At 40.6% G+C, this 25,983-nt stretch overlaps 1 protein-coding gene across 2 annotated transcripts in view; it reads right to left on the reverse strand.

Annotated features, from left to right (window-relative positions):
* SLC9A7 (solute carrier family 9 member A7) overlaps positions 1–25,983 on the reverse strand; it is a 79,483-nt gene that overhangs the window by 32,005 nt on the left and 21,495 nt on the right. For both annotated transcript variants that reach the window (XM_075057661.1, XM_075057660.1), the window contains exons 2-10: positions 11,159–11,358; positions 9,748–9,825; positions 8,940–9,016; positions 7,828–7,940; positions 6,361–6,466; positions 5,931–6,072; positions 1,213–1,318; positions 770–858; positions 542–655 (exon numbers count right to left, since the gene is read on the reverse strand). In XM_075057661.1, coding sequence (XP_074913762.1) covers positions 542–655; positions 770–858; positions 1,213–1,318; positions 5,931–6,072; positions 6,361–6,466; positions 7,828–7,940; positions 8,940–9,016; positions 9,748–9,825; positions 11,159–11,358 — 1,025 coding nt within the window. The remainder of the gene's footprint in view (positions 1–541; positions 656–769; positions 859–1,212; positions 1,319–5,930; positions 6,073–6,360; positions 6,467–7,827; positions 7,941–8,939; positions 9,017–9,747; positions 9,826–11,158; positions 11,359–25,983) is intronic.

A 25,983-nucleotide genomic window follows, 5' to 3' on the forward strand; every position in this document is an offset into this window, starting at 1 on the left:
CCAGCACCTTTCAGCAGTGCATACCCTTCATGTCCTGGTCTGCACTACAGCTCAGTTCCTTCCTCCTCCCATCACCTGAGATCCTGACCTCCACCTTTGAGCCATGCTCCAAAGATAATCTGGTCACCCACAATCCTCTTTATTTACTTGAAGTTTGTTTGCTTTCTTCAAGGGACCATTGGAAGTGAAGAGAAAAATTAATCCTTTTCTAGGCCTCCAAAGTTCAAATACAAGAGCAACACAATCACTGCTGGCTGTCAATAGCCAAGTCACACAGTAAAGCATATTCATTTATTCATCTATTGAAATCATATGACTTCTAGCACTTGCTCAGCTACAGAGCCAAAAACTGTGTAGCACAGAGGCTTTAGGGCTTTGACGTAAGGGGTAACCAAAGATTGTTCTCAAAATTATTGTGCCTGCAAGACATCAGGGAAACTCAGGTCAGTCACCATCCTCTGTTTGGTAAAGCCAACAGACACCACAAGTTTTCAGGCACATAAGATAATAGAGAAACCTCACACAAAGCAAAAAAGGATACAAAAGCTCCAATGATGAAAACTGGGCTGAATATGTGTTTCTGGAAAGTAAACAGTGCCAAACCCATATAAGAAAATATGAAGTTCTCAGCCAGGAAGTGCAATACCTCAAAGAGCTAGGGAGAAAACAGTCAAATGTTAAAGGCCAAGCAATAAAGATGCTTTTCAGTAACAATAGTACATGGTCTGCTACAGCAATATATTGTATAAAAGGTGAAAGACAGTCTTGCCTGCTTAGTGCGACTTCTTGATTCAACTGACAAGTTATTGTATGTATAATGCGCCTGGGTAATTCCACAGAAGAGGACAGCCACCACACCTGTGAACAGAATTACATGTAAAAATCAGCCTGTTTACTGTGTGAGTTCAACACGTTTTCCCTTCCTGAGTTCTATTAGATTTATATATCATCCTTAACCTTGAGATTTTATGAACCTTATTTTCAAGTGAGTTAGATTCCAGGTTGGGGAGGTGGCGTTTGAACCACACCGTTGCTCTTAAAAGCCTTTGTTACAGTGAGCTGCACCTTCAATAACATCGTACAGAATGTAAAAAAAGCTTTAAGTACCAACATCATGTTTCTCATAGGTAAGTTCCAATGAGAAAGTGGAAAAAATGGCTGCTAAGACAGACAGGACTTCTGTCTCCGTGTACTTGAACCCCAACAACTCACCAGTAAATCCACAAGCTTCTGCGAGCAAGAAAGTGCTCCAGGACATCAAGAAGAAGAGAGCCGTTTCCAGCAGGGGGAAGCAGTGCAACTTGGTAAACTTTGTCACGTTCAGTCATTTGTTAAGGGATCAAAAATAAATCCTTTGGTTTGTCTGTACCCAGTATTTATAAAAAACACTTTTATTTGCTAACGACCAATGCTAGTTGTAAAACAAAACACTTTCAGTACTAAAAAACATCACATCAACACAAACTTCAGAATCAAGGTCTCCCCTCGCAACAGTCAGGTTTTGATATTTTTGCTGCATATCCATGGCCTAACTGTGGCTCCACTTCTTTGAGGTAACATCTTACCCTATGCCATGTTTCCCTGCAAAATGCCAGCAGGGAAGGGATATATATCTGGTGTTCCTTTTAGATTGTGTGTCTTGGGTTTTGGGGGTGTGGTGGGTTGACCCTGGTTGGATGCCAGGTGCCCACCAAAGCCGCTCTATCACTCCCCCTCCTCAGCTAGGGGGGAAGAAAATATAACAAAAGGCTCGTGGGTCAAGATAAGGACAGTTTAATACAGTGATAGCAAAGGTCGCGCGTGCGAAAGCAAAGAAAAAAACAAATGATGTTATTCTCTACTTCCCATCAGCAGGCGATGTCTAGCCACTTCTTGGGAAGCAGGGCTTCAGTACGCGTAGTGGTTGCTCCGGAAGACAAAATGCCCCCCCTCTGTCTCCCCTTACTTAGCTTTTATATCTGAGCTGACATCATATGGTATGGAATATCTGTTTGGTTAGTTTAGGTCAGCTGTCCTGATTGTGTCCCCTCCCAAGATCTTGCCCTGCCCCAGCCTGCCATTGAGGGGAGGGCAAAAATGTTGGGGAGACAGCCTTGATGCTGTGCCAGCACTGCTCAGCAGTAGCCAAAACACTGGTGTGCTATCAACACCTTTCTAGCTACTGATGCAGGGCACAGTGCTATGAGGGCTGCTGTGGGGAGTATTAACTCCATCTCAGCCAGACCCAATACAGGGGGCTTTTTTGTTTGATTTGGGTTTGGTCCCTTCCACACTCATGCCAGTAAAGATCCCTCTCCATCTTCAAATAAAGCATAAAATACATTCAGAACCATTTAATTCACTGGGCTGTTCTTGACTACAGCAACCCTAAGATGAAGTAGATTGAGCAGAATTTTTCTGCTCAGATTTGTTGACAAGTCTTTTTCAGCAAGCATGGCTACTTCTGAACTTCTGAGGCAAAACAGAAATCCTGCCTACAACAAAATAAATTTCCTCTCCTTATGTTGATGTGTTTTAGAGTAAAAGCCAACTCAATCAGAGCAGCTTAGTCTTTCAATGGGAAGAAAAACCAAGTTCATCATCCAGAGGAGAGCAAAACTTGAGGAATGTCAAACGCACACTGAATTAACAGTTCATACAGCTACTGTAGAAGTGGAACAGATTTCAGTAGCATTAAATATAGCTCTTCACATACTACAAAAAAGTTGTTCACACATTTATAGAATTTTGGGTTGGGTTTTTTTTTTTCCCCTCATCATTACTCTGGCAACAAGTAAACACTGAACAGCTCACTGTACCCAAGGTGCAGACAGCTATGCACAACTCTACTAGAGGACACAGAAAGAAACCATATGCTAACAGGGGTGGTAGAGAGATCCCTCATCTTTTTGAAAGCTGACAATTAGTACAATCTTCTTGGAAATCCAAGTGGGAGGACAGCAAGAGCATAGCAAGGATACTTGAAACGGTAAGTGGAAGCACTCTCCCCTGCTCATATGAAGGCAACTGGTAACTCAACGGACACATCAAGGCTGCACCATCATCCATCATTGCTCTCCATGTGTAACACAGCTGCATCCTGGGCTCTCTGCAGCACTACACAATCTAAAGCTAATGGCAGCACAGCTGCTTGGGGAGTCATGGCTCAATATGGGATAGAGATGTTAAAAGCAATGAGCAGCACTGCTTTTCACAGGAAATTCACGGGTCCTGGGAGGCCTGGGGCTCACAGCACTCGACTGCCTCCTGCAAGCACCAGTCAGGTAGCCCAGAGACTCAGCTGAAACAGTCTCCTGTGGGCTTTATCACAGAACATGGCATTCACAACAAGCCACAAGTGATTAACACCAGAGGCTAACAGCTGGCAGCATTTCAATGGGAGCCTGGTTAGGATGAAGCAATCCTGAGGCCAGCTGCCTGCTCCCCACTCACACCTACTTCTTGTTGGCATTCTCTGCTAATTTGGAGAAGGGCAAGGGCTCTGAAACCCAAACTCCAGCCACACTTTCAACTGCAAACCTACTTTGCCCTCAAAATAAAAGCCCAAACAATCATAAAAAAAAAATACTATTCTCCATGACAGTTGGCATTACACCAAATATAAAACTCAGCAGTTTTTTAAACAGCTGTTAATTCTCCACACAGTCACTTCTCCATGTAAACCATCTCTAAAACTTTTGAGGATGTACTGTTACACTCAGCTGAACTCCTCCTCTCCGTCAACTGACCTATTTTCTAAGATCGTGCTTCTGAAGCAGCAACATCCACTGTAGCAACAATTAGAACCCATCTTCCCACAGAGTGCTTAAATAATCCCACCGCAAGTTTATCCCAGTGCCTGGCTCAAAAAGCATTTGTGGATGCTTAGGAAACTGGACAGCCACAGTCACTCGATGGGAGAGGAACAGGTTGAACCTTGTTCCCCTGAAATTAGGCAAGGGCCCATGTCAGAACCAGTTCCTCATTTCCAGTCTATTCTGGCAGCTTTGTGAATCAAATTCTTTATTCCCCTTGTTGTTATGAGTAACCATACCAAAACATTTCATTAAATCTGAAATGAAAACCTATGTTCATCTTTTTGGAGGAAGATGAAGGTGAAAGAAAGTTAAGAAAAAAACCCCCATTCTGTTATTTCATATAATTGACCAAACTGAAGTGTTAATTCAAATTAAATTATTATTTCTGTTTTCTTAACTTTCTTTATTCCTTAGATACGGCCTTCTACTTCATTTCAACCAGGCAGATTCTGCAATTTAGAAAGAAAATACAAAGTGGTACCATACCTTAACTATTATAAAAATAACCACAGATAGTGAGGTCAGGACAGCTTGCTGAAAGCCAGAACAAGTCCTTGTACATTATCTGCATCATATTTGGAAACTAAGTATTCTGCCTGTTTTCAAAGGACAATGCATGACTGCATGAAACCCCTCACTCAGCGAGAGGTACAGTTATAGGTACTTCACAGCTACAGGAATAACAAACTACTAACTTCATTCATGACTTAAGTTATGGGTTCTAATCAGCTATGAAGAATAAAATGCAAATTTACAGTTTGCCTCTACATTATTGCATGATATCAAGTGTTTTTCCAAAAGAAAATAAAAGTTGTGTAACTGAGCAGTGATTTAAGGATTTTTTGTTTTGTTGTTTTCTTTAAAGAAAAAAAAAAAACAACCAAAACCCAAAACAACAACCACCACACACACACACAAAAAAACCACTACAGAGGCTGTCTTCTGAACAGCCTCCCCACTCCCAGCCTCATATCACCCTCCTGAGCATAAACATTAGAAACAGTAAGAACCGACTGCTGCTTCAGAAGAATGATTTTACAAAATGGATCCGAATGCATTTCAGCTGTAATTAGTAGCCAGCCAGCAAGCCAAAAAACACAGCAACAGCATTTGAGCAGCTAGATCTATGGATGGCCAGTAGCCTAAAAGCCAGATGAAGAATCATGGTTCTGGGTCACACTGATTGCAGGTCAGTGGAACTAGAAGATGGAACATTAAAGCATCAACAGAACACCTTCCCCCTTATACCTGAAGGGTTTCCACTATGCAGACACATCAGACAAATCTGCACAATGTGTATATAATAAGATACAGTTGAGTCATTATTGCTTAAGATGAAGAGTCACACATTCATGATTATTGTACACAATATCACATTTTTCCCCTTTTAGGTCACTGTTCGTAAGTCTAGAAAGATCAAAGCAATCTGGGATACGTACAAATATGGTTAGACTAGCCAGTCTGAAAGCAAAGAATTTTAATTTTTTCCTGAAGAAGCATCATGCTTTCTGGAGCAAGTCAGGCTTAATATTTACTGCCTGAGCCTAAAACCCACATAAATCGCTTGCTGAGCGCCTCAGAGCTCTAATCAAATAGCAGCAGTAAGCTTCAGGAGAACAGGACAGATCATGCAAAGTACATCATGTTATGATGTTAACTCTGGTAGAGATACAATCTTGTCCAAGACGGATTACATCAGATTTCCAGCAGAAAGTTTAAATGTAAGACTCAGAACCCTGTGGGGTCAGAAACAGCCATTAATGATTTTACTGAAGACAGAATCAAATACCAGTTATCATACAAGATGTCTTTCAAGCCTAAAAACTATTTTTTTAATTTCATAAGAAGAAACTGAACATTAGGACATGCCCATTTAGGGCCTCCCCTTGGCTTCCAGTGTGCAGCATCACCACTAAAACTTCTAGTGTGGCCACAGTTATATTGGAAAAAGCTGACTTCTGTGGGTACCTATAATGCCTTTCTACAGACAAAGGTTGCATGAATACTGATCACATCTTCACACTCAGATTGAAACAAGCAGGAGTCAATTTTGCTATAGTTGGAAACAGGAGAGCCCTGTTAATACCTGAATGTGGCATCTAGTCTGGAAGAGCTAAACATGAAAAAGGATATCAGAGCTGTCACAACCCCCGTCACCGCTCCCATCATGAAAGAACCACTGAATATTCCCAGGAAAACACCAACAGACTTGAAAAATGCTGCTGCATCAAAAGCATGGGTATTTTCACCTGTTGGCTGGTAAGCAACTATAGATCTAGAAAGAGAGTAACACAATGAGAAGTTAGAAGCAGCATCAGAAAAGTTTTATTCCATAACAGCAACACCTGAGCAACAGAAAAGACAATCCCATACTGAAGGCAAATTTGCCATTCTGGTGTATGTATGCATGAGGGATCTTGGCAAATGTTTGCAATGTTTATTAATTCAGTTCAAGACAATCCATTTAAATTTAAAATAACATTTCTTAGAAAAAACATTTGTTTTAGACAAACACCAGAAGCAATTAAGTAATTTCAGAGTAGAAATTCAGGTAGTTACTTACGAAGATAATACAATGGCAACAGCATCATTCAACACGCTCTCCCCAAACAGAAGGGCATAGAGATCGACATCAGCATGCAGCTCATTAAATATTGCTAGCACGGTAACTACAGAAAGAAAAGAGAAAAATCACACTGGCTGACTTTAGGAATAACTGTGTGAGCTGATGGAGCAGACTTTCCAGTTTGCCTAAAGCAACAAAACCCAGGACTTGAAGTACAGGATCAAAATTAAACTGGGAAACAGACCAGTTGTGTTTATCTACAGGTAAGCAATTCCACCATCAGTTTTAGAGCAGCTCTATTAGGACATGGCTTTGTTGTCCTCCCATCTGCAGTGTTTATAGGAAAGCCCCCATGATCAAGGGGCATGGGGCAGACAAAGCACTTCTGCCAAAGCCCTGGTATTTTTTGTAGAACATGTTCCATATAAAATGATCAACAAAATATTGTGCAGCTCTTGCTGCTTTTAAAGGCCGTATGGATTGTTGACATAGCTTTATTATTTCGGCCATTGTAAAATAGTGCTAATAATCCTAAGGGTTCCCCAAAGCATATGCTATGCCACAGGAACGTGCATTTGCACAGAATCTGAAAAGGGCAAGACTGCTAAATATTTATAACCATCCTTTCAAGAAACTTCAGTCTGAGATGAAAGACCATGATCTTGAAGATGTTCCCATACACAAGCTTCAAAAATCACATGGTGATTTTTTGCATAAATTGTGTGCAACCACCAGCTGTTCAGAGCTCAGCTCAATCACAGGAGCTACTTCCCATTTTCACACAAATCACCACTGAGCACCTCAAATAAGCTGTTTTAAATGTCAAGCTTCATACTTCATCACTCCCTACCCCAGGCCCTGACACACACCAGCTCTCCACACTGATCTGTCAAGCAGAGACACCTATGTGAGCCTGCTGGACTTTGAAGGATGACTAGATTATTTTGGCAAAAGCTCATATTACTTTGCCAGAAGAGAATTCTTCTGCCTAAACTTGTAAAACATGAAGTTCATTTGAAGGAGAAAAAAAAAATCTCCATACCTAAAGAGCTTAAAATCCTCAAATATTGCTCTTAAATTATCCAATGTAATGTATCCAAGCAATGTAGCTAAAGAAGGAAGTCTTGCTATCCAGATAATGTAATAATTTCATCTATTTGCAGTCTTAAAATTGATGCACACTAAACAAAAAAACTACTGGGGAAAAAAAATATTTAAAGTATTTGAACAGGAAAGTTACAGTTTTCCCCAAACATACCATCACGTCATACCAGTCCAGCACCAAACCAACAGAGAACAGCTTTCACAACACTCAGAATTTTTAGGCATTTCAGAGAAGAGGATCAGAGATACTTTCATAACATAACTGAAAATAAAGTGCTATTAATATCTTCATGCTATGCAGCCAAAATCCTAGCAATAGGATTATTTTGGAAGATTATTAAAAAATATTCAGCAAGCTACCTGGATCAGTGGCAGATATTATCGCTCCAAAGAGGAGGCAGTCTGTATAATAGAATTTATCAGAAAGCTGACCCACCAACTTCATTAGTTTCACAACCCCATACATGAGATTCCTGAAGAGAAAGAGGATAAAACAGTCCAAGTCAAACAAGTTGGTGCATTTCAGGCAGGCAAAGGAAAAGCACAAGCAACAATATTGCAGGCGGGCTTGGTTATGCTACAACCCGTGGGACACTGCCACAGTTTAACGCTAAGCTCTCAAAATTAATTCTCCTCTTTTTCCTATGAACTGAGTCAAGTGATATATGATCCAGAAGATATAATTTAAAATTAGTAAGCAAAGCATGAAATCTGTTCACACAACTAGTACACAGAATCTACAGGTTCTTTCCTTTTTCAACAAAAGGGAACATTTCGCTGCTCAAAATTCCCCTCAGTATTGCTTCTCCCAACACAGTACATAGGCCCAAAGCTCCAAGTTAAGAACAGCCTTCAAAGTATTTCTCTAGTAAAATTCTTTGAGAAACAAACCAAGGTCACCTATGCAATTCAGAATTTCTGTATTTCAGAATATCTATACACCAGACACTAATATTAGCAGCATAAGAGATTGTATGCCAGTAAACCAGTGTGACTAGCTATCTTAAAGTAGATTGTGTACATATATACATAAAACTATATATATACACATATGCAGAGAAAGAGACAGTGTGCACATGCATGTGGGCACTGAAAGGGACATCTTTAAAAGTTTGATAGCTAAAATTCTATTACAAGTAGTGTCAACAATTCAAGTTAAAGTCAATTCCAGTAAGAGTCTAACAAGGTTTGGTTTTGGACTACATCATTACATCAAAAAGAAAATAATCAATGCCACTCTTTAGTAATGTGGACTTGACAAGTGATTCAAACTTGACAATATCATTTCAAGTATTACTTAGAAGTGGGATAAATCTCAGCAAAAGTTACATTTGCATTTTGTCTGGAGGATACACAAACAAAATCCTCAAACAAACAAATTACAAAATTGAGGCAATCTGGAAGGCTCAACATATACTTTATCAACTTAAACTTTAGTATAGAAAGGAACTGATATCACAGAGTTCACTTACCCAATAATAAAACAAGAGACTGCTGTTCCTAAAAAGGCATAAGCCAAAATGGACCCCAAATTCCTGAAAAAGTGTCTCTGCACAGGAAAAAGAGGTTTATATACTGATTTAAAACAAGTTATATCACTTGTTCAAAAACATACAGTGCACTGCTACACTTGCATTAACACACAGAAACACTCCATTTCAGAAAAATGGAGTGCTGCTTCAATTACTGCAATGTAAATTCTGTCCAACTTCAATAAATTGAATAAACCAAATCTGAACCATGTACTAAATCCTACATGTAGCTTATTGACAGGAAGCTTTCCACACAGATGTTTTCATAAGAGATGTAAAAGTTAGCTGCAAAACTAAAAACCAGCACCAATTTACAGCATCTTCAAAAGAGAGCAGAATCTGAGCCCTTTTGCCATTCAGGGTCTGGCACATCCCCACTGGGATTCAGGTTTGAGTCCACTTCTCAGCATAATTTACTGCATTTTGGATATTTGAGAAGGACCAAAACAATACATAGCAGGACATCTCTTACTTTAAATGAAACTGAGGTTAACCTCTGGCAAAGTTCAAAGGAAAACAAATCAGCAAGACTAAATAGAGTTTAATGTGTTTACAGTAAGAAGTACATGCATTTTCTCTTAAAACAATATGGCCTAACTATCTATGGAAGAAACAAGATTTTTCTTACTGCCATAAAAAAAAAACATGCTTGAAATTGAGACTGCATTCCTGAACAAATCAGCAGACTCACATAAAAAAAAAAAAAGCAAACCAAAAAGCTGTTCTCCTCAGAAATTATTACACTTACTTTCTTCAGGCTATAACCAGCATGAAAAATAATAGGAGGCAACAGAATGTTGAAAAAAACTTCTGGGTCAAATGTTACCTAAAGAAAAAGAAACTTCAATTAGAGACAGACATAGGCAAATTGTTAGATCTTTTTCGTCTTTCATTTTCTGACAGCTACTATTTTTGGCTGTTGAAATAGCTAAGCTGACCCTCCAAAATACTGGCCAGCTCTATACATAGACAGCAGCAAAAAGCTGCAGCTCTTCTTGGTAAACAGCATCTAGAAAAAAAACCAGGCATTACATCCATCATCAATGATACTCTTGCAGTAGTCCCAAATCAAACACAGTCCACTTTTTAAAATTAAAAAATTCTAATAGAAATGACACAGGAGAAGATCTCTTATTTTGGTACATGATATTCATATACCTGCAGATGAAATGCTATTTTAGCTTACTTTTTTTGCAAGTCTAGCCACTGTGCAGTTATTGTAAGCCAATCAAGCCAGACACAAGACTGGTTTTCAGGAACTGGGATCATACATCACTTCCATGTATTGCAGTAGGAGCTCTGGATACCCATGAAAGACTACACTACAGTAAGGAACCAAAAAACATTTAAAATCCAAACAGAAGACCTGCACATGTGTGAGACTAACTAGGCTTTCTTCAGCCCCTGTCTAAGCACAGGTTAGAAGACAAACACAAGTGTGCACTCCCAGAATAGGATTCATTTCAGCTAACTTTAGATATCTATAGCAGACAGGTACATATAAACAGACACCTAAGCTCTCTTCACAGTCAGCAGAAAGAAGTATTTTTAGGTTACAAACCTTTAAGTCTCAACCCTATACTTCAAAGTCTAGCTTTGATACACACAAAAGGTGGTTAATTCCTGCCTCTGAATAGAATGAGAAGCTAAATAGCACATCTGAGTAATAGTTGATAGATGAATTTCACTTCCAATACCAGACTGTCTCATTTGGTGGTTTATAGGGAAGTAAGCAGTAACTATTTCCTCACAATAAACAGATTAAAAAACCCTAGGAAAAAAAAAACCACTAAGAAACAATCACTTTTCATTAAGAAATGATCATTTTCCTTATATCGTATTATACAAGGCAGCATCAGGCTTTTTTGTTCAGCTGGTCTTCATGAATTCTACAGACATTAGAAACATACGTTAAGTCTTCAAACAGCAATCAAGGGCTTTGGGAAAGCACTACATACATGCAACAGAGCACAGTTTCACCAGCCGCAATATAATACAGAAGGTGCTTTTGAATTAAGCATTGAAGTGCTGTTACTATCAGGAACACAGACACTTGATACTACCTAACATTCAAATGGGATGGAGGGGGGAGGAGGAGGGAGGGAAGCACAGATAGAGGAGAAACACTCAGCCAAGCTCAAGAAATGGTCTACCCTCACCTTTCGCAACATGTCATTTTGCTCCACGTTATGGATCTTCCCAGGGCTTATTTCCCCTTTGAGCGTATACTCGAAGAACTTCCCGCTGACGTTGACCAGCAGGGTCGTGAACAGCCTGTCCTCCTGCGAGCAGCTGATCGGCTTGTCACGGCCGCTGGTAGAGGGAGTCCCATATCTCAAGATCACCCCAACTATGAGTCCTGGAAGAGAGTTAAAAATCCATGAGGCTGATTTGCTGCTCCTGTACCTAACTTTCTAGTTTCAAGTAACATCCAAGGTATAATGCATGAGCCTTACAAGTGTACATGCATCATCAACATTTCGCAGTGAATCATTACTATCATTTTCCTGCAGAGGAAGAGCGGCCCTCAGCACATCAAAACTACTGATGAATTTATAAAACCTGGTATCTGCCTGAAGTGACAAGTAAAATACTCCATTTCGTATTTTGCCTTCCTCACCCTTATTCACACCTCTAACGCCTAAACCCAGAGTTGCACAAGAGGGTAAACACTAGGACACATCAAATACATTTCACCTGCCTAAGGACAGAAGTGACTAGATAGACCATTGCCAGCAAGTAACAACTGCTGAAAACATGTGACCCTAACTGAGCTGAAACAGTGATGTTTGCCATAACATTTTATGGCTGCAGCAAGGATGCAGCTTTTTTGCCTGGCAGTTCTAAGCGAGCAAACAATTCTTCTTGCACAGTCTCCTGTGTACTCTGCAAACTCTGCAACTAAAATTCAGGTGGCATGCACAAAGAAGTCAGCTACATGTCTCTTGCAAGTATTTTCCAGATTTCACACAACCAAAAATAAAGTAAGGTTAAAAATGAGCAATCATAAGAGACCTGAGATTCAGGAATATAGGAAGAATTACTCAGCCAGCCTAGATAAAATCCAGCCAGAAAACGCCATCAATAAGGGATGCATCAAACACAATGCCAAAAATAACTTGTAACCTAATGGAAGGGCCATGCTAGGAGGCTAGAGAAGCACAAGGTTTTAACTGAGCACCATTCCTTTTACAATGTACTAAGAAAAGAACAAGACTCCAGTTCTGTGGAGAGAATATGTAAGAACAGTCAAAACAGTTTTGGTCTCGTAAGCAAACAAATTGATACCCACTTACTAAAGGCTCCCCTGTTGCCTTAGGATGATTTGCAATTTAATCCTCATTCCAGACAACTGCAAGATGAAGATGGATGTTCGATCCTTTTGTCGACAAGTCAACAGTCAATGCTGGTTTTACTCCCTGTGACCCTCACTCTGCATCCATAGATTTGTTTTCCCAGATGGTAAATGAAGTTGACAGGTAATAACCAGAGAATAAATGAGGTATAACAAAGAAAAAAATCCTACCACACACCACAAAAAAAAAAAAAAACAGACAGACTTATCTTTATGGCATAGTGTAAAGAGTAACCAAACTGTACCCCAAAAAAAGCTAACCAAAAGAACACACCTCATTGTCTTCAAGTTCAGAGTAGAAAAATGGTTTTAATGCAAGAGAAAGTACAGCAGGTAGTAGCTGTGATGCTAGTGGGCGGCTCGCCTCCAGCACTCTTTCTCTATGATCAAGAGAACATAGTGGCAACAAGATCATTAAAAAGTAACTGGAAGATTAAGACGTACTTTATTTAGAGAAGAAGATTACATGCTCAAAGAGAACACAGGGGAAGAAACCCCCTCAGCGAGATAAATCTACTTACTGAAATTTCAAATGTTGACAATTTAAAGACGGAGGTTTATACAAGCATGCTCCTAATGACCCCGGAGCATTATACAGCTATGTGTGACGGACGTGTCAGAAATGCAGCTCTGCGCAAAGTGACAGGTTACGGCCAGTCACCTCCAAGCCACCTGCACTACCAGTTATGGCTAGAGACATCTTCACCAACCCAGCCAGGCAAGCAGCCAAAGCTTTCTGCTGCCCTCACCCCCCTCACACCCAGGAAGAGCTAAGCTCACAGAATACATCAGGAAGACTGTCTGTGTTAAAAACTGAAATAAATCAGCATCAGCCAGAAATCCCGTAGTAAATCAGAAGCCAGAATTAAAACTGTACAAATGAGCTTATGCATAGCAGCGGCACAAAGCCAAATCTATACTGCTACTAAGCTGAGAATAGAGAGGGGGACACCGATAGACACAGCCGCTTCTTACGCTCAGAGACTGCCCTTGGTGAATTCATTGCAAAAGCTGATGGGAAACCCCCATTGCTATTGCATTAGGAAGAGGCACCGGAGAGCAGGTTGCAATTGCATTATAAACTGGATATAATCCACTCATACATTTCTCCCCCCAAACCAAAATACACCAGTTATTTTAAAACAAGTTTGGAAGATATCCCAATTATATCCATAACTGATACATAGCATTTGAAGTGAAACATCTTTTAACCCTCAGCATCCCATGGCCTAGCTAACACAGCTATAGGGAAATACCTTGTTTTCATACACCTTCTGCTGATAAAATACCAAACTGGATGACATTTGCACTGAGCACCATACAGTTTAGGAACATCTGATCCCCGCTGCCAGGCTGCTGTCTTGCAGCAGGACACAACTGGGACCAGAGTGGCCAGTTTTGAGGCAAGAGGCCAGCAGAAGCAGTCAAGTAGCTAAAGCTACCCATGGCTCAGTCTTTAAAGGAAATAGGTACGAAAACAGGAAGGGCCCAAGGAGGCCACAAAAATTCCATGTGAATTCATTGGCCAGCTTCATTAGCAAAAAATACTACACACCTGGTAGTTCAAAAGATGAATTAGAAGAAGGGAAAGTTCCCTGACCTTATAAAGGTACAGGCATACTGCTATACTTATCATACAGTCCCAAAATAACAGGTTTTGAACATTAAAGTGAAATGCATCAGCTGGACACGCTTGATAGACGAGCTGCAGAAATCTTGAAGTCATTAATGTTTTTCCAAAAAAAATTTAAAGTCTTTATGGAAAACTGTATGGAAGTATTTTCAGTTTTCCAATGAACATCAAGTCTTTTACATGCTAAAAAGTTACTGGACTTGTTAGATGACTTCTACATTCCATCTCACCTGATAAAGCAACATTAACAAAACTTATATATTTAGTCAGCCCCCAAGATCCCAAAAAACCTAAAAACCCAAATGCTTTTCAGGCAGACCGAACAGCTTGATTTACAGCTTCAGAAAGGATGTCCTTCTAAGCTGCCTGCCATAAGGTGTTATATGGAAGGCCAGGGCATGCTCTATAAATTTTCTCTGGATACTTGATTTCAACCATTTCCAGAACATCAGAGTTGCATCTGCAGAACAACAACAGAAGAGAAAGAGAGACCCAGAATTGCTCAAGGGACAAACCTAGTGGGATACTCTAGACTTAATTCTAGGCCATTAACACAAGCATAAATTCAGTATAGCTCTGTTGCTTATTTGGAAGCAAGGGGAGGGATGGATGCTGGAGGCTAGGAATGGATACAGAAGAATCAGTACACAAACTCCATGTTACTTCTGCACCACAATGTCTCACTGTTGAAGAGTTTGTGGAGAACCTGGATCAACAGAGCAAATACTTATCTGACTGCTTAAGAACATTTTACCACTTCAAAAAAAGAAACCTCTAGGGCCACTAATCCAGCACTGTCTTTTATTGCAAGACTGTCACAAGAGAAAAAAAGCTAGAAATGAGCTACAAATACTCAAAAATTTGAGAAGAGCCTTACTTTCAAAGTTTTGGGTTGTGATTACTGTTGCAAGGGCAAGTTTACAACACTGCTCAAAGACTCTCAGGAAGGATAATCTCAAAAATTAATACTTAATGCCCTGTATGTATGATTTGCATTCTCACTTTTTACAGAGAAAGCATTTATGCCTCTATCTTGCCTGTACAATGCAGATCACACAGCTGGTACATGAAGAATGTCTTACTGGAAATGAGACATTAAAAAGCTGGGAATATTTTTTCCATTTTAAAACAAATCACTACTGATAATAAAAAACATTAGACTTCAGACATAGTCAACACCCATCTCACAATACACTGTTTAAAATGGCATATTTACTTTTGGTTTTGTTTAAGCACAGAAGCCACTGAAGTGAGAATATGAATTCAGATAGGCATGCACAACCGCGAGCACCTGTCCCTGGTCAGAGCTGTGCACTGCGTGGTTTCCACCCCAATTCTCTGCTGAAGAAGTAGCCCTGAGGTTTCAGGGAGTTTCAGCGGGCAGCAGACTGCAGGAACAAGAGGTATTTGCACTCCACAACACACAGTTCAATCAGTGAATTCAAACTGTGAATCAGTGGACTGGATCAATCTGTGAACTCAAACCTGTTTAGTTTCTTTCATATGCTCCTGGTAAAGAGCCCGGCACTGAATATTAAGGGTCCTTCCCTGTGCAGTGCAGTTTGTATTAATCACATTTCAGCCTGAAGGAGACTCAGTGGAGATCTTCTTGCTGTTTGCAGCTATCTCCTGGGCACACAGAGAAGAGAGGGACAGACTCTTCTGAAAAGTGCAGGGTGGTTAAGACCAAAGGCAACAAACTTGTTGCAATACTGGGCGGGGATCAGGTAAGGTTTGGTTTTTTGTTTTTTAAACAACAAAGTGGCTAAGCACCAGAATAGGCTGTCCACAAAGGCTGTACAATCTCCATCCTTGCATACAGCCAAAACTCAGGTGAGCATAGCCCTGAGGGACCCAAGCTGTGGGGGCTTGCTGTGAGCAGGGGGCTGGTCAGAGGTCCTTTTCAGCCTAGATTATTCTGTGATTCGTCCTCTTTCCCATGAACATTTGGGCCCCTCAGACAGGTACTTTGTGCTGCAAAGGTTTCTTTAAAAGAAACTTTGTTGCTTCCTGGGCCAGTCTTGGGGATTTCTGTTGCTTTGGATTTGGGTTGGGGTTTTTTTGTTTAAATGACAGACTGCACTGCTGACTCTGAAACTAAGTCAGAGGAGAAGAAATAAAATAAAAGCCAGAGTGATCCAACAGACCAGGAAGGGGATGTTTGTACTTCCTCAACCCACCCTGACTTGCCCCCTGCCCTGGGCCACAACTCATCCCATGGAAAGCAGGCAGAGCAGGGGACCAGGAGATGTTTGACTCCTGCTGATGCCAGACAAATACAGAAAAGCAGACACTGTGGTACAGCAGAGACAGCACTTGCTAGTAGTCTTTCCCTTTTTTTTTTTTTTTTTTTAAATGTAAAAATAGTAAATTTTGGAAGCGACACTACAGCAAACCACTGACTGTCAAGCTGGGCAGCACCGTCAGCAGCGAGACCCAGTCTCACCTCGACACACAGCCTGTCTCCTCTTAGCACAGCCCACACGGACGGACAGAGAGAGAGAGTAGCACATTTTGGGTTTTTGGACACCAGCTTCCTCATGGTGTAAGGTGATGGTGAGTAAAGTACCTCCTTGCTTTTTGGAAAACCACATAAAGAATATGTAAAAAGGATTTCTTATATTTGGAAGTATAGATTTTTCCTCCCTACTCCCAAACTGAACTTTTTACCAGCTTGAAGACAACGAAACAAAGATGAATGAAAACTTGGCAAGAACGATGAAAGAAATCCCTACAAGTATTTTCAAAGCAAAAGACTAATAATAATAATAATAATACACAGTAGTTATCACACAGTTTGTTTTACTATAGGATGTTTGTGTGCATCAAGATACCACAGTTGGAAAGTTTTACATCAAATAGCCTGAAATACCAACAGAGAAAGTGTTTTTCCTAATACAGGGTCAACCTTTGAACCTCACAGTCCACACCTTCAAATTTGACAGTGATTTAGGAGGAAGTTTCCTTCCTCCCACTTCTTAAAAAGTAATTCAAGCATTTTTTCTGATCCAGAACTGAGCTAGTAATGTTGCACGTTAATAAAAATTAGACTGAATGTTATATACCACCTCCAGAAGTGCTAGCAACCCACTCTCTTTGCTTGCCATTCACTGTACCATACAGGAGTGCAGAGGAACACAGCTACACGACCCCTTGAAGGAGGGTTAAGCAAATGACTGCAGAGCTCCAGACCTCTGCTAGCATCTCGCACTGAGCATCACTAATCTATTAGCTCCTTTCTTAATGGTGCAACACCGCCAGCATGGCATTCATCAGCCTGTCACATCGCTGCGGAAGATGAAAGACTTGAAAAATGGGAAGCCTGTTTTGAAATTAATCCTCATCTTTGGCAGTTTATGTTCAGCAGTGTAAACACAAGACAAATCCTCACTGCATTTCAGTTAGAAAAAAACAAAGAGCACATTTTTGAACAGGCAATGGAGGCAGGCGATGCCAATTCTTGAAGTCTGAAGGAAATTTTGGGGATATCCAAAATCTGAAATGCTGAATAACAGATTCAAGGTCATGCTTTGTCATTGCCTTAGGGCTATTTTAGATAAGGAAATTAAAAGCCAGTAAACAAGCTGGTAATTCTTCCTTGTAGGCAAATGTAGCAGCATGCTATCAAGGGCATCTTTGTAGTAAGCATTTTATTCACTTTTTAAATAACCCAAACTAAGCATAGTTTTGAATTTAAATAAACAGATTACTCCAAAAAAAGTTATCAGGACACTGTGCAGAACCAAATGTCAAATTAACTTGCTGACTCTGCTGGACATGCGTGCACTGCGTGCACCCTCACCCTCTTGCAAGCCTTGGGTTCCAAAAAACCCACAAGAGTGTCTGTGATGGTCAAAAATGCCTTCTGACTAACTGTTCCTCTGTTTTTTCCTAGGGGAACTAATTATTTTTCATGTCATGTCATGTTAATGTGATCTACATACTCATATGTACAATGAAATGGTAAAAAAAATAAATTATGAACTACAAAAAGCAGTCAGATATGCTTTATTCAGTAATGCACGTTCTTAATGATGATGGGGTTAAAGAACAGGTTTAAGGTAGAAAAAAAGGTAATTTAAAAATACAACTATCAAGAGATTTAAACAGAAGACTGCTTTGGAATTTCAATAGTTAATTATTAAGTTTTACATACAGCTTCACATTTGCACAGGAGAGTTGTAGCTTCAGAAAAATTAGTTTGTTCCAAATAATTTGGAGGGATGAATAGACACTATTAGAAAGATCACAACCACAGAAACATGATCATAAAGATGTGGCAAAATAATAGCCGGTAAGAAAAATTGCTCCCTATATTCTTCCCTAGAATCTAAAATCCAGAAAAGAGAGAGTTAAAACGAACAAAACAAAAAACCCCCACAAACAACCCCACACCATACATTGAACAGCCTAAACTGAAGGCTCAGCCCTGGAAGGAGCTGCTGTCCTGCGGTAAGAACACGCAGCCTCCGGCCCAAGCACAGGACTGAGTCAGGGCTCCTGACCCAATTCCCAACTTCAGCAGTGACTCAGTGGAAGAACTCAGACAAGCCACAGAAGACAACTTAAAGAGACACTCTCAACTTAGAAATAAGATACCACAGTTATAAAAGGCATAGGTATTTGTCAGAGATTGCACAGTTGGTCAGAGTGCAACTAATCTCAACTCCCATGTTTTCAAGTTCATTTACCGCATAACCATTGTTTCATGCAACACAGATTTAACAAAGCATTTGCTGTTAAAATATTTTAGAAATAATATTTTAAAACATTCTTTATACTTTCAAAAATATAAGTATTCCTCCTTAGTTATAAAACCCAAAGCAGTGTAAGTCATACATATACTAACGCCACACACATTCCTAAAGGCGTAAGCAGCAATAGGCAACCACAAAGACGCTAACCTCTGTGGGTCCCTTTCCTTGCCCCATACAGAAATGACTCCCTAAGAGGTGCCAACTGCAAGTAGTCCCAATCCCCTGCGGCAGGAGCAGAGCTGAAGCATTTCTTTCAACACAGACTTCTAAGCTAGATGAGGAAAAACCTCAACACTGAGCTTCATTCCTCTAGGCTTATTGGTGACCACATTGGCAGGCACCCGAGAAGAACAAACAGTAGGAGCAGCAGCAGCTATATGGTATATAACAGAAAACTTCCTATTTTATCCTTATGTTTTGTTACTGCTTTTTTCTCCATTTGCATATGCATGCTAAAAACACTAAGCATCTCTCAAACAGGAGGCCACAAGCTCCCCAGAGTCCAAAAAAGAATAATGTCAAGCCACTTGTTACAAAAAGCTTTACAATAATATCACCTGGCTCAGGCACTAGCAAGAAATGAAGCTTCCCAGTTTAAAAGAAAAGAGCTGAGACAATAATTATTCCCCCCCCCCCCCCAAACGTGCTGTAAAGCTTCAGCAGAAGGAGTTATTAATTTGTCATTGCAAGGAGTCAGGCTTCAATCTGTAACCCAATTGAGACTCATTAAGCAGCAGCAATCTGCTGACACTGTCATTTAATTTTGAAGGTTTGACATAAGGAGAGAATGAAGGGGAAAGGGGCAGGAAATACATCCATCTCAGTATGGCTTTGGGTTCAAAGAGCCCACGATAGCTACAAGGAGAGCTATTAACTATAGATAAGCCTGTTCTCTTGCTATGAGGAGTTCTGCATCTCAGACTCAGGCCTTCACTCATTTGAAGGATATTTAAAGTGATTGATGTGTTGTGGAGACCTTCATCCTAAAAACCATTTCTGGGAGTTTCTGATTAGGACAGGGGCCCAAGCAAAGTCTTAGGAAGAAAAGAACAGGGAGAACTTTAACCAAGGTGAATGAACTAAAAATCTGCATCAGAAAGGTTTTTGGTTATCTCAAGGAGAACTTCCTAGTACTTCTCTCTTCCCAAAGGTCTTTTTGTGCCAAGCCCCATCTATTTACTAACTTAACATCCTACCTGTAGAACAGACAAAGGTTTCGCGTTGACTGAATTTTCAAGGAAATCTTTTTTGCTGAGGCAAGCCCCACACTCTGTAGCTGTGGGGAAAAAACCAACTTGCACTTGTAAACATGTTGGTTTGTGGCTTACAGGGAAATGCACCGACCCAAAAGACAGAAATAGTGGCAAGATGACAACTCTGGCTTTCTACGATCATCATGTTTGACCATAGAAGTCTTGTTATTGCAACATCCAAACACACACAGTCTCAACAGAAGAACTGTACCATCTCGTAGGGGCAGCCTGCCACTTACAGATATCTCCCAAAGCATATCCGAGAAGCCACATGTTCCCTCTGTTTCACCTTTCTGGGTGACTGCTCTGAGCACTGGCACTTCAGCAGCTGTGGCCTTCCCACAAACACACCACAATTCTCAATCCCACTCTACAGCTGTTTAATCCGCTGACCCAGCTACTCTTGACATCCATCCCACTTTACATGCTAGGAACTGAAAAAAGCCAGGAAATACTTTTCTAAGACCTGATGGACAGCTGAACAGAGAATCAAAGAAATTGACTATTACTTGCCCAACACTCCTTTTTCTGCTCTCATATACAGTATAAAATTTAAGCAGTTGTTTTAGTACTAACTGCAGAAGCCAGGCAAATGACTGCTGCTGCAGTCTGCGGTGCATGAGCAGTTTTGTGACACTTCTGTCTTCCTGACTGATTCCCATGAGCTAGAGAGGAAGAAGAAAGATTGTACTTCGAGCTGCAACAAGAAAAGCCAGCCAAAAGCTCAGCCTGCTCACAAGCAGCACATTGTCCAGAGGTCCCACAGCTGCAATTCCCAACCTCCTACACAGCCTGTTACCACCCTCCTTCTTCCCTCCTAAACTGGTACAAGCTTTACCTTAGTCCAACCAAACTCACCCTACAGTTCCCAGCCACGACCTTCTTGCTCTGCCCCCGCTACAGACTGACACCTCCTTGCCTGCTCCTGCCAGATCTCAGGTGCTGCTCTGGCCTGACATTTTTGCCATCTCTCCCAGCCTTTTTAGCATAATTGGTGCCAGCATGGTGCCTGAGCAATCACATCTGCTTCAGCCCTCGTCTGCATCCCACCTCAACTCTAACCCCAGCATGTCTCACTAGTGGCACAGACATGGTTGGGAACCTGTGATTTCATGTCCCCTCCTAACCCAAAGGTGGCAGCTGAGCCCTAGTAAGATCAGATTTATTAGCAATAAAGAGCAGCCAATTCCCATTACGTGGAATAATCTGACCAACTGACATCCAGGGCAGCTACTGACACCACAGGGCCTTGGTGCAAGACACCTTGGCAGGATAGAAAACAGTAAGGAGTAAAACATCCTTCCAAAGGCTGATCTCACTTACATGAGCAGAACCACCACGCACCCCATAAGCTTGCTCTTATCCTAGCCATTTTAAGTGCATAAAGCTATTTATTTATGCTGTCTTTTGGCCATTCATTCCTTTCCCCTGCATATTCTCTCAAACAAATACAACCTCAAGGACAAACATAAGATATTCTCAGATTGAGCCAGCAGGTTTTCCCACACAAACTGTTTCAACACAACAACTCCCAGCCCCACACTAAAATCTTGGGTTTGGACATGTGCAAAGTAATCACTGTAAAGCAATTCTTGCATCCAAAGGTGGATGGGTACCCTTTCAGGAAGATACCGAGCCAAAAGAAGGATCTTTCTATTTCACCTGCTTCACACCACTGCGCTTTCAGGGCTGCTTCAGATAAGCACCACCAAAATAGCCTCCAAACTTCCTTAAGATGCTTCTCATGACATGACTTTTACCAGCACAAGGGATTAACTATGTCTAACTAGTTCAGTTAGAAAATTGCTTCAGTCAAGTTGCTTTTAAAAGAATTACCTGCACATGGTATCTATTAAAACCTGGGTATTTACACATTTGCCATCAGAAGCACGAACAACTCCAACTTCCCATAAAACTAGAGGACAGGGGACAGACTTGCACCCCCACACATGAGGTAGCACAGAGAGTAAGCAGGCCATGAAACCAAGCACTGTTGCTCACCATGCACGTCCTTCGCCCTTTTTGCACGGGTGAGTTTAAGTAATCAGCCACATTACTGCTCAGATGTAACCTTCATGGCCTTTTCTTTATACTTTTCCATTTAGATTTTTCAAGTGAAATACAGCATCAGCTGATTCTGGCGTCACTTCACTTTCACTTCTCCATAATTCTTGGACTAAGAAAACGCTTGACAGAATAATACAAGTGCCAGTGAGAACAACATGCAATATAACATAATGCATTTTGTCTAGCTTACAGCTGCCATCTCAAACCACAAAAAAGTACCTTATTTAATTGTGATGTGGCTGCTAGGACTCTGGTATAAGATAAATAGTTTAAATTAACACAAAAAAACCCAAAACATTGGTTTGTGTAGATAATAGGTTACACCACCCTGCACTTAAGTGCTGAGACAATCTACATGTGTCAACATTGCTCATCAAGAGAGTGCTACCCTTGGAGAACATGCAAGTATCTACAAGCTTTTTATTTCTAAAAATTACACGCTAGTACTAATGCTTTTGAACAATGTGGTTAGGAGATGGATGATTATCTAGACACTTGGAAAAACATCTCTTGAAACTTTAAGAATTACTTACTCCCAAGATTTGTTACCATATGAATTTGCAGGTTAAATGGCAGGGTATGTGCACTTATTAACACCCTCACAGCACAAAAGCTGGATCAGTAACTAATACATAAAGACTGCAGATTTACTTCAGTACGGGTAAAGTATCTAGGGCAACTCATTGCAAGCTTCTATTTTGCCTCCACCAAGCTTAGTTTTGGTACCACCACTCTGTATACCTTGACAGTTAGGGAAGCCACTAGGATAAGTGAACTGCTTTTGCCTAGAGCCAGCGGGAAACACAGGTGTTATCTCATCCACTTCCAAGCAGCCAAGCTTACAAACTAAGAATAGAAACCAGTCAGAGCCTAGGCTTGCCTGTTCCTTCCATTACTGCTCCAAGCTCCAAGTCAGAAGATAAATAACTTTTTCTTTCACCCCACTGCTTGAGGCTTCCAGCCCAACAGAGTATTTTCAGCCCAAGATGATACTTCCTATATCCCAGAAGCTACATTTTAATATGTCTCAGAGTATTAGAGTTGAGTTCATTTAGGCCCCATAGGCAGACACTGGATTTCCTTTGCACAATTTATGTTAAAAAAGCCACAGAAGTGCTATAAATTAAGTTCATTTTTTGTGGACACTGGAAGTCCCCTTCCCTAGAAGGAGGAAGTTCTGATTTAACTATTTGCCTTTTAAGAGCCATTAGCAGTTTGCAAGAGGTCCCACACATTTATCTTTCAGGTTGCTCATCAAGAGGGGTGGGGAAAAAAGATCAGCAATCAACTGCAAACAAAACAAATTACAGTGTTGTAGTATAAACACTAACTAAAGTGTGACAAGCTAATACTAAAGTTCAAGCTCAAATTTGAAATCTAAAGCCATATTAGGACAAAAATGAGATGTTCTTACAAAGCATTTACAACTTGCATACATAACTGAAAAGAAAGAGAAATTATCAAAATTTGACTCAAGCCTCCAGGGGAAAAAGAAAAAAAAAAAAGAAAAAAAAAGTTACTTGTTTTTCTCCTTCAGATGTTAGCTGAAAGTTACTTGCTAAAACCACTTTTGAGACCTAAAAAAAGCCACTTCCGTGGGTTTAAAAAAACGGAAAGTTTTTTGGAAGAATTCTAGAAAACTCTCAAACCACATAACTTAGAACAGTGCTTTTCAATTTCAGCTTCACAGCTTCTTACACAAAAATAATTCAAAGTGTTATCATGTTTAGCATGGATTTCCTAGGTGAAATATGCCAATGTAAGGACAAATACCTTTAATAATTTGTGCATGACTTTCTACTGGCTAAGGGCTTGCAGAAAGAAGGAAGTTGGATTCTTTGCTTAGGATGCCCAAAACCCAGAAAAGGCAGCTGTTTCAACAGCAGCCTCTAACTTGAGCTAGCAAATTTGGGATACAAGGTGCAGAGGATAAACACTTTCTGCTTCCACAAGTAAGTCCAACTGGTGGGAACCCACAGACAGTTAGCAATCCTGAAAATTGACTCCTGTGTATCCAAAGACAAAACCAGAACTCAAATCAGAAATTTGGAAATGAAAGAGCCCTTATGTTCACAGATGCTGCCTAAACCAGTTTACTCAGACTGTATTTCCCTGAGATTCCCCATGCCTTTTGGCAGGAGACAAAAAAAAAGTTTGTTTTCATGGAGCCACCCCAGCTGCTCTTTTCTAGCACATCAGCAGACCTCTATCTGCAGCTTCGACTGTTGTCATTTCACTGATGGATGCGGGTTGCACCTCTCATGCATCTCCTGCACATTCAACAACCAGCTCCCTCTGGAAAAGTCTAGGTCCCAGTGAGCCACTTGGCATCAAGTGGACAACCAGAACACACAGGCTGTAGCACTGCCTGGACGAGCGGCCTCTGCCAAGTCACTTGCCAACTCACCCTCCTGAAAAGACAACCTGAGATTTGCAGTAGTTCCCACTGATCAGGAGCAAATCCAAGGTCCTACTGTGCTATATAAAGTATTCTTTCTGCAAACTGCTTAAAAGTTTAATACAACAAGAATATGGAGCCATAAAATTGATGATTATTGCTTTACCCTGCAGACATGGTGTTGCAAGCACACATCTGAATTTAAAGAGCCTGGCAAGAACTCCAGCAAAGGCACAAGGTGGTTTTTAAAAGGACTGCTCTCACTCCGGAGATTGCAGACTTATCAGGCTTATTAAATATTAAGGCCAGACAAATTGCAGAGATGTCAACAAGACTCAAGACTTTGCAATCCAACACTGACAGAGTGGTCTCTGTGGTATCCTCACCTAATGTTGCTGCAGATTTTGTAAAAGTTGTGCTTGCATGAAAGTAACTTGATTTTTTGCAGACAAGGAGTAGAAATATTTCTGTCAGAACAACAACATTTCACAGTTCCAGTTTCTGAAGAAATGTCTCATAAAAGCAAGGCAAGTTCTGTCAAATAAAATTTTAATGAGTTATTTTGCTAGACTTAACTCCTATCCTTATTAATGCCTGTGCTTTAAAATAAATATGCTGTGAAAGATTAACTAAAGACTTCCATCAAATTTTTTTAAAAAGGGATTCAAAAAAGAATGTCAAGACTTCTGGAAAGAAAAAAAGTGACAATAGTGAGAAAAGACTCTGTATTGTAGCTGTTAAGACAATCAATTACTACACTGGAAAGAAAAATCTGAATTAGCTTATGAGTATCTCCAGAGATGTTTCCATCGCTGTTCTGTCATTGTTTATGAAAGATCAGAAACAGTTCTGGGTATCTACCTAGACTTCCACATTTACCTTGATCAAAACTACAGCACAAACTCATGGGACACCAGAAAACCCACAGACACCGGAGCAGGGAGAACTCCGTGACGTAGCTCAGAGAGGGAGGAAGAAGTCTGGGTGATGGCAGGCTGTAGAAACAAAGACAAAAACACTCACCAAGAAGCAAAGTGCAAAGAAGCTGTAACCAAAACTGCATGGAGCTGCACCCCCTGACTTGTCTCTTCCCTCCATTACTGCTACCATTACTTTACCTTAACTCCAACAGCACATTTTTGTGCAGAACACAATTTTCTAAAGCAAACTGAAGTGTCCCACTCTGCACATGCAGCACAATAAACTTCATTTTAGTTTGCTTTATAAAATTGCTCTCCACTCCCAGAAATCAGCAGGCAGAACATAACGTAGCACTGGGTTAGACATCTTAAACCTCCAGCCTCATTCCAGCACACGTCTTGGATTAAGATTGGACTTGTTACAACTCACAGGAGGCTACTATGCACTAGGACCATGTTCGGTTTGTTAACATTTGGAAAGGGTATCAGCAAGGTGGGTCTCTTCCAAGAGTAACAAAGCCTTAAAGTGAAGCCATGCTGTCTGCAGAGCTGGGCTCCAGGCTTGAGTCTGTAAGAGCTTCTCAGTGATGCAAACAACCAC

This window comes from Buteo buteo, chromosome 25, assembly GCF_964188355.1.
Source record: "Buteo buteo chromosome 25, bButBut1.hap1.1, whole genome shotgun sequence".
Taxonomy (NCBI): Eukaryota; Metazoa; Chordata; class Aves; order Accipitriformes; family Accipitridae; genus Buteo; species Buteo buteo.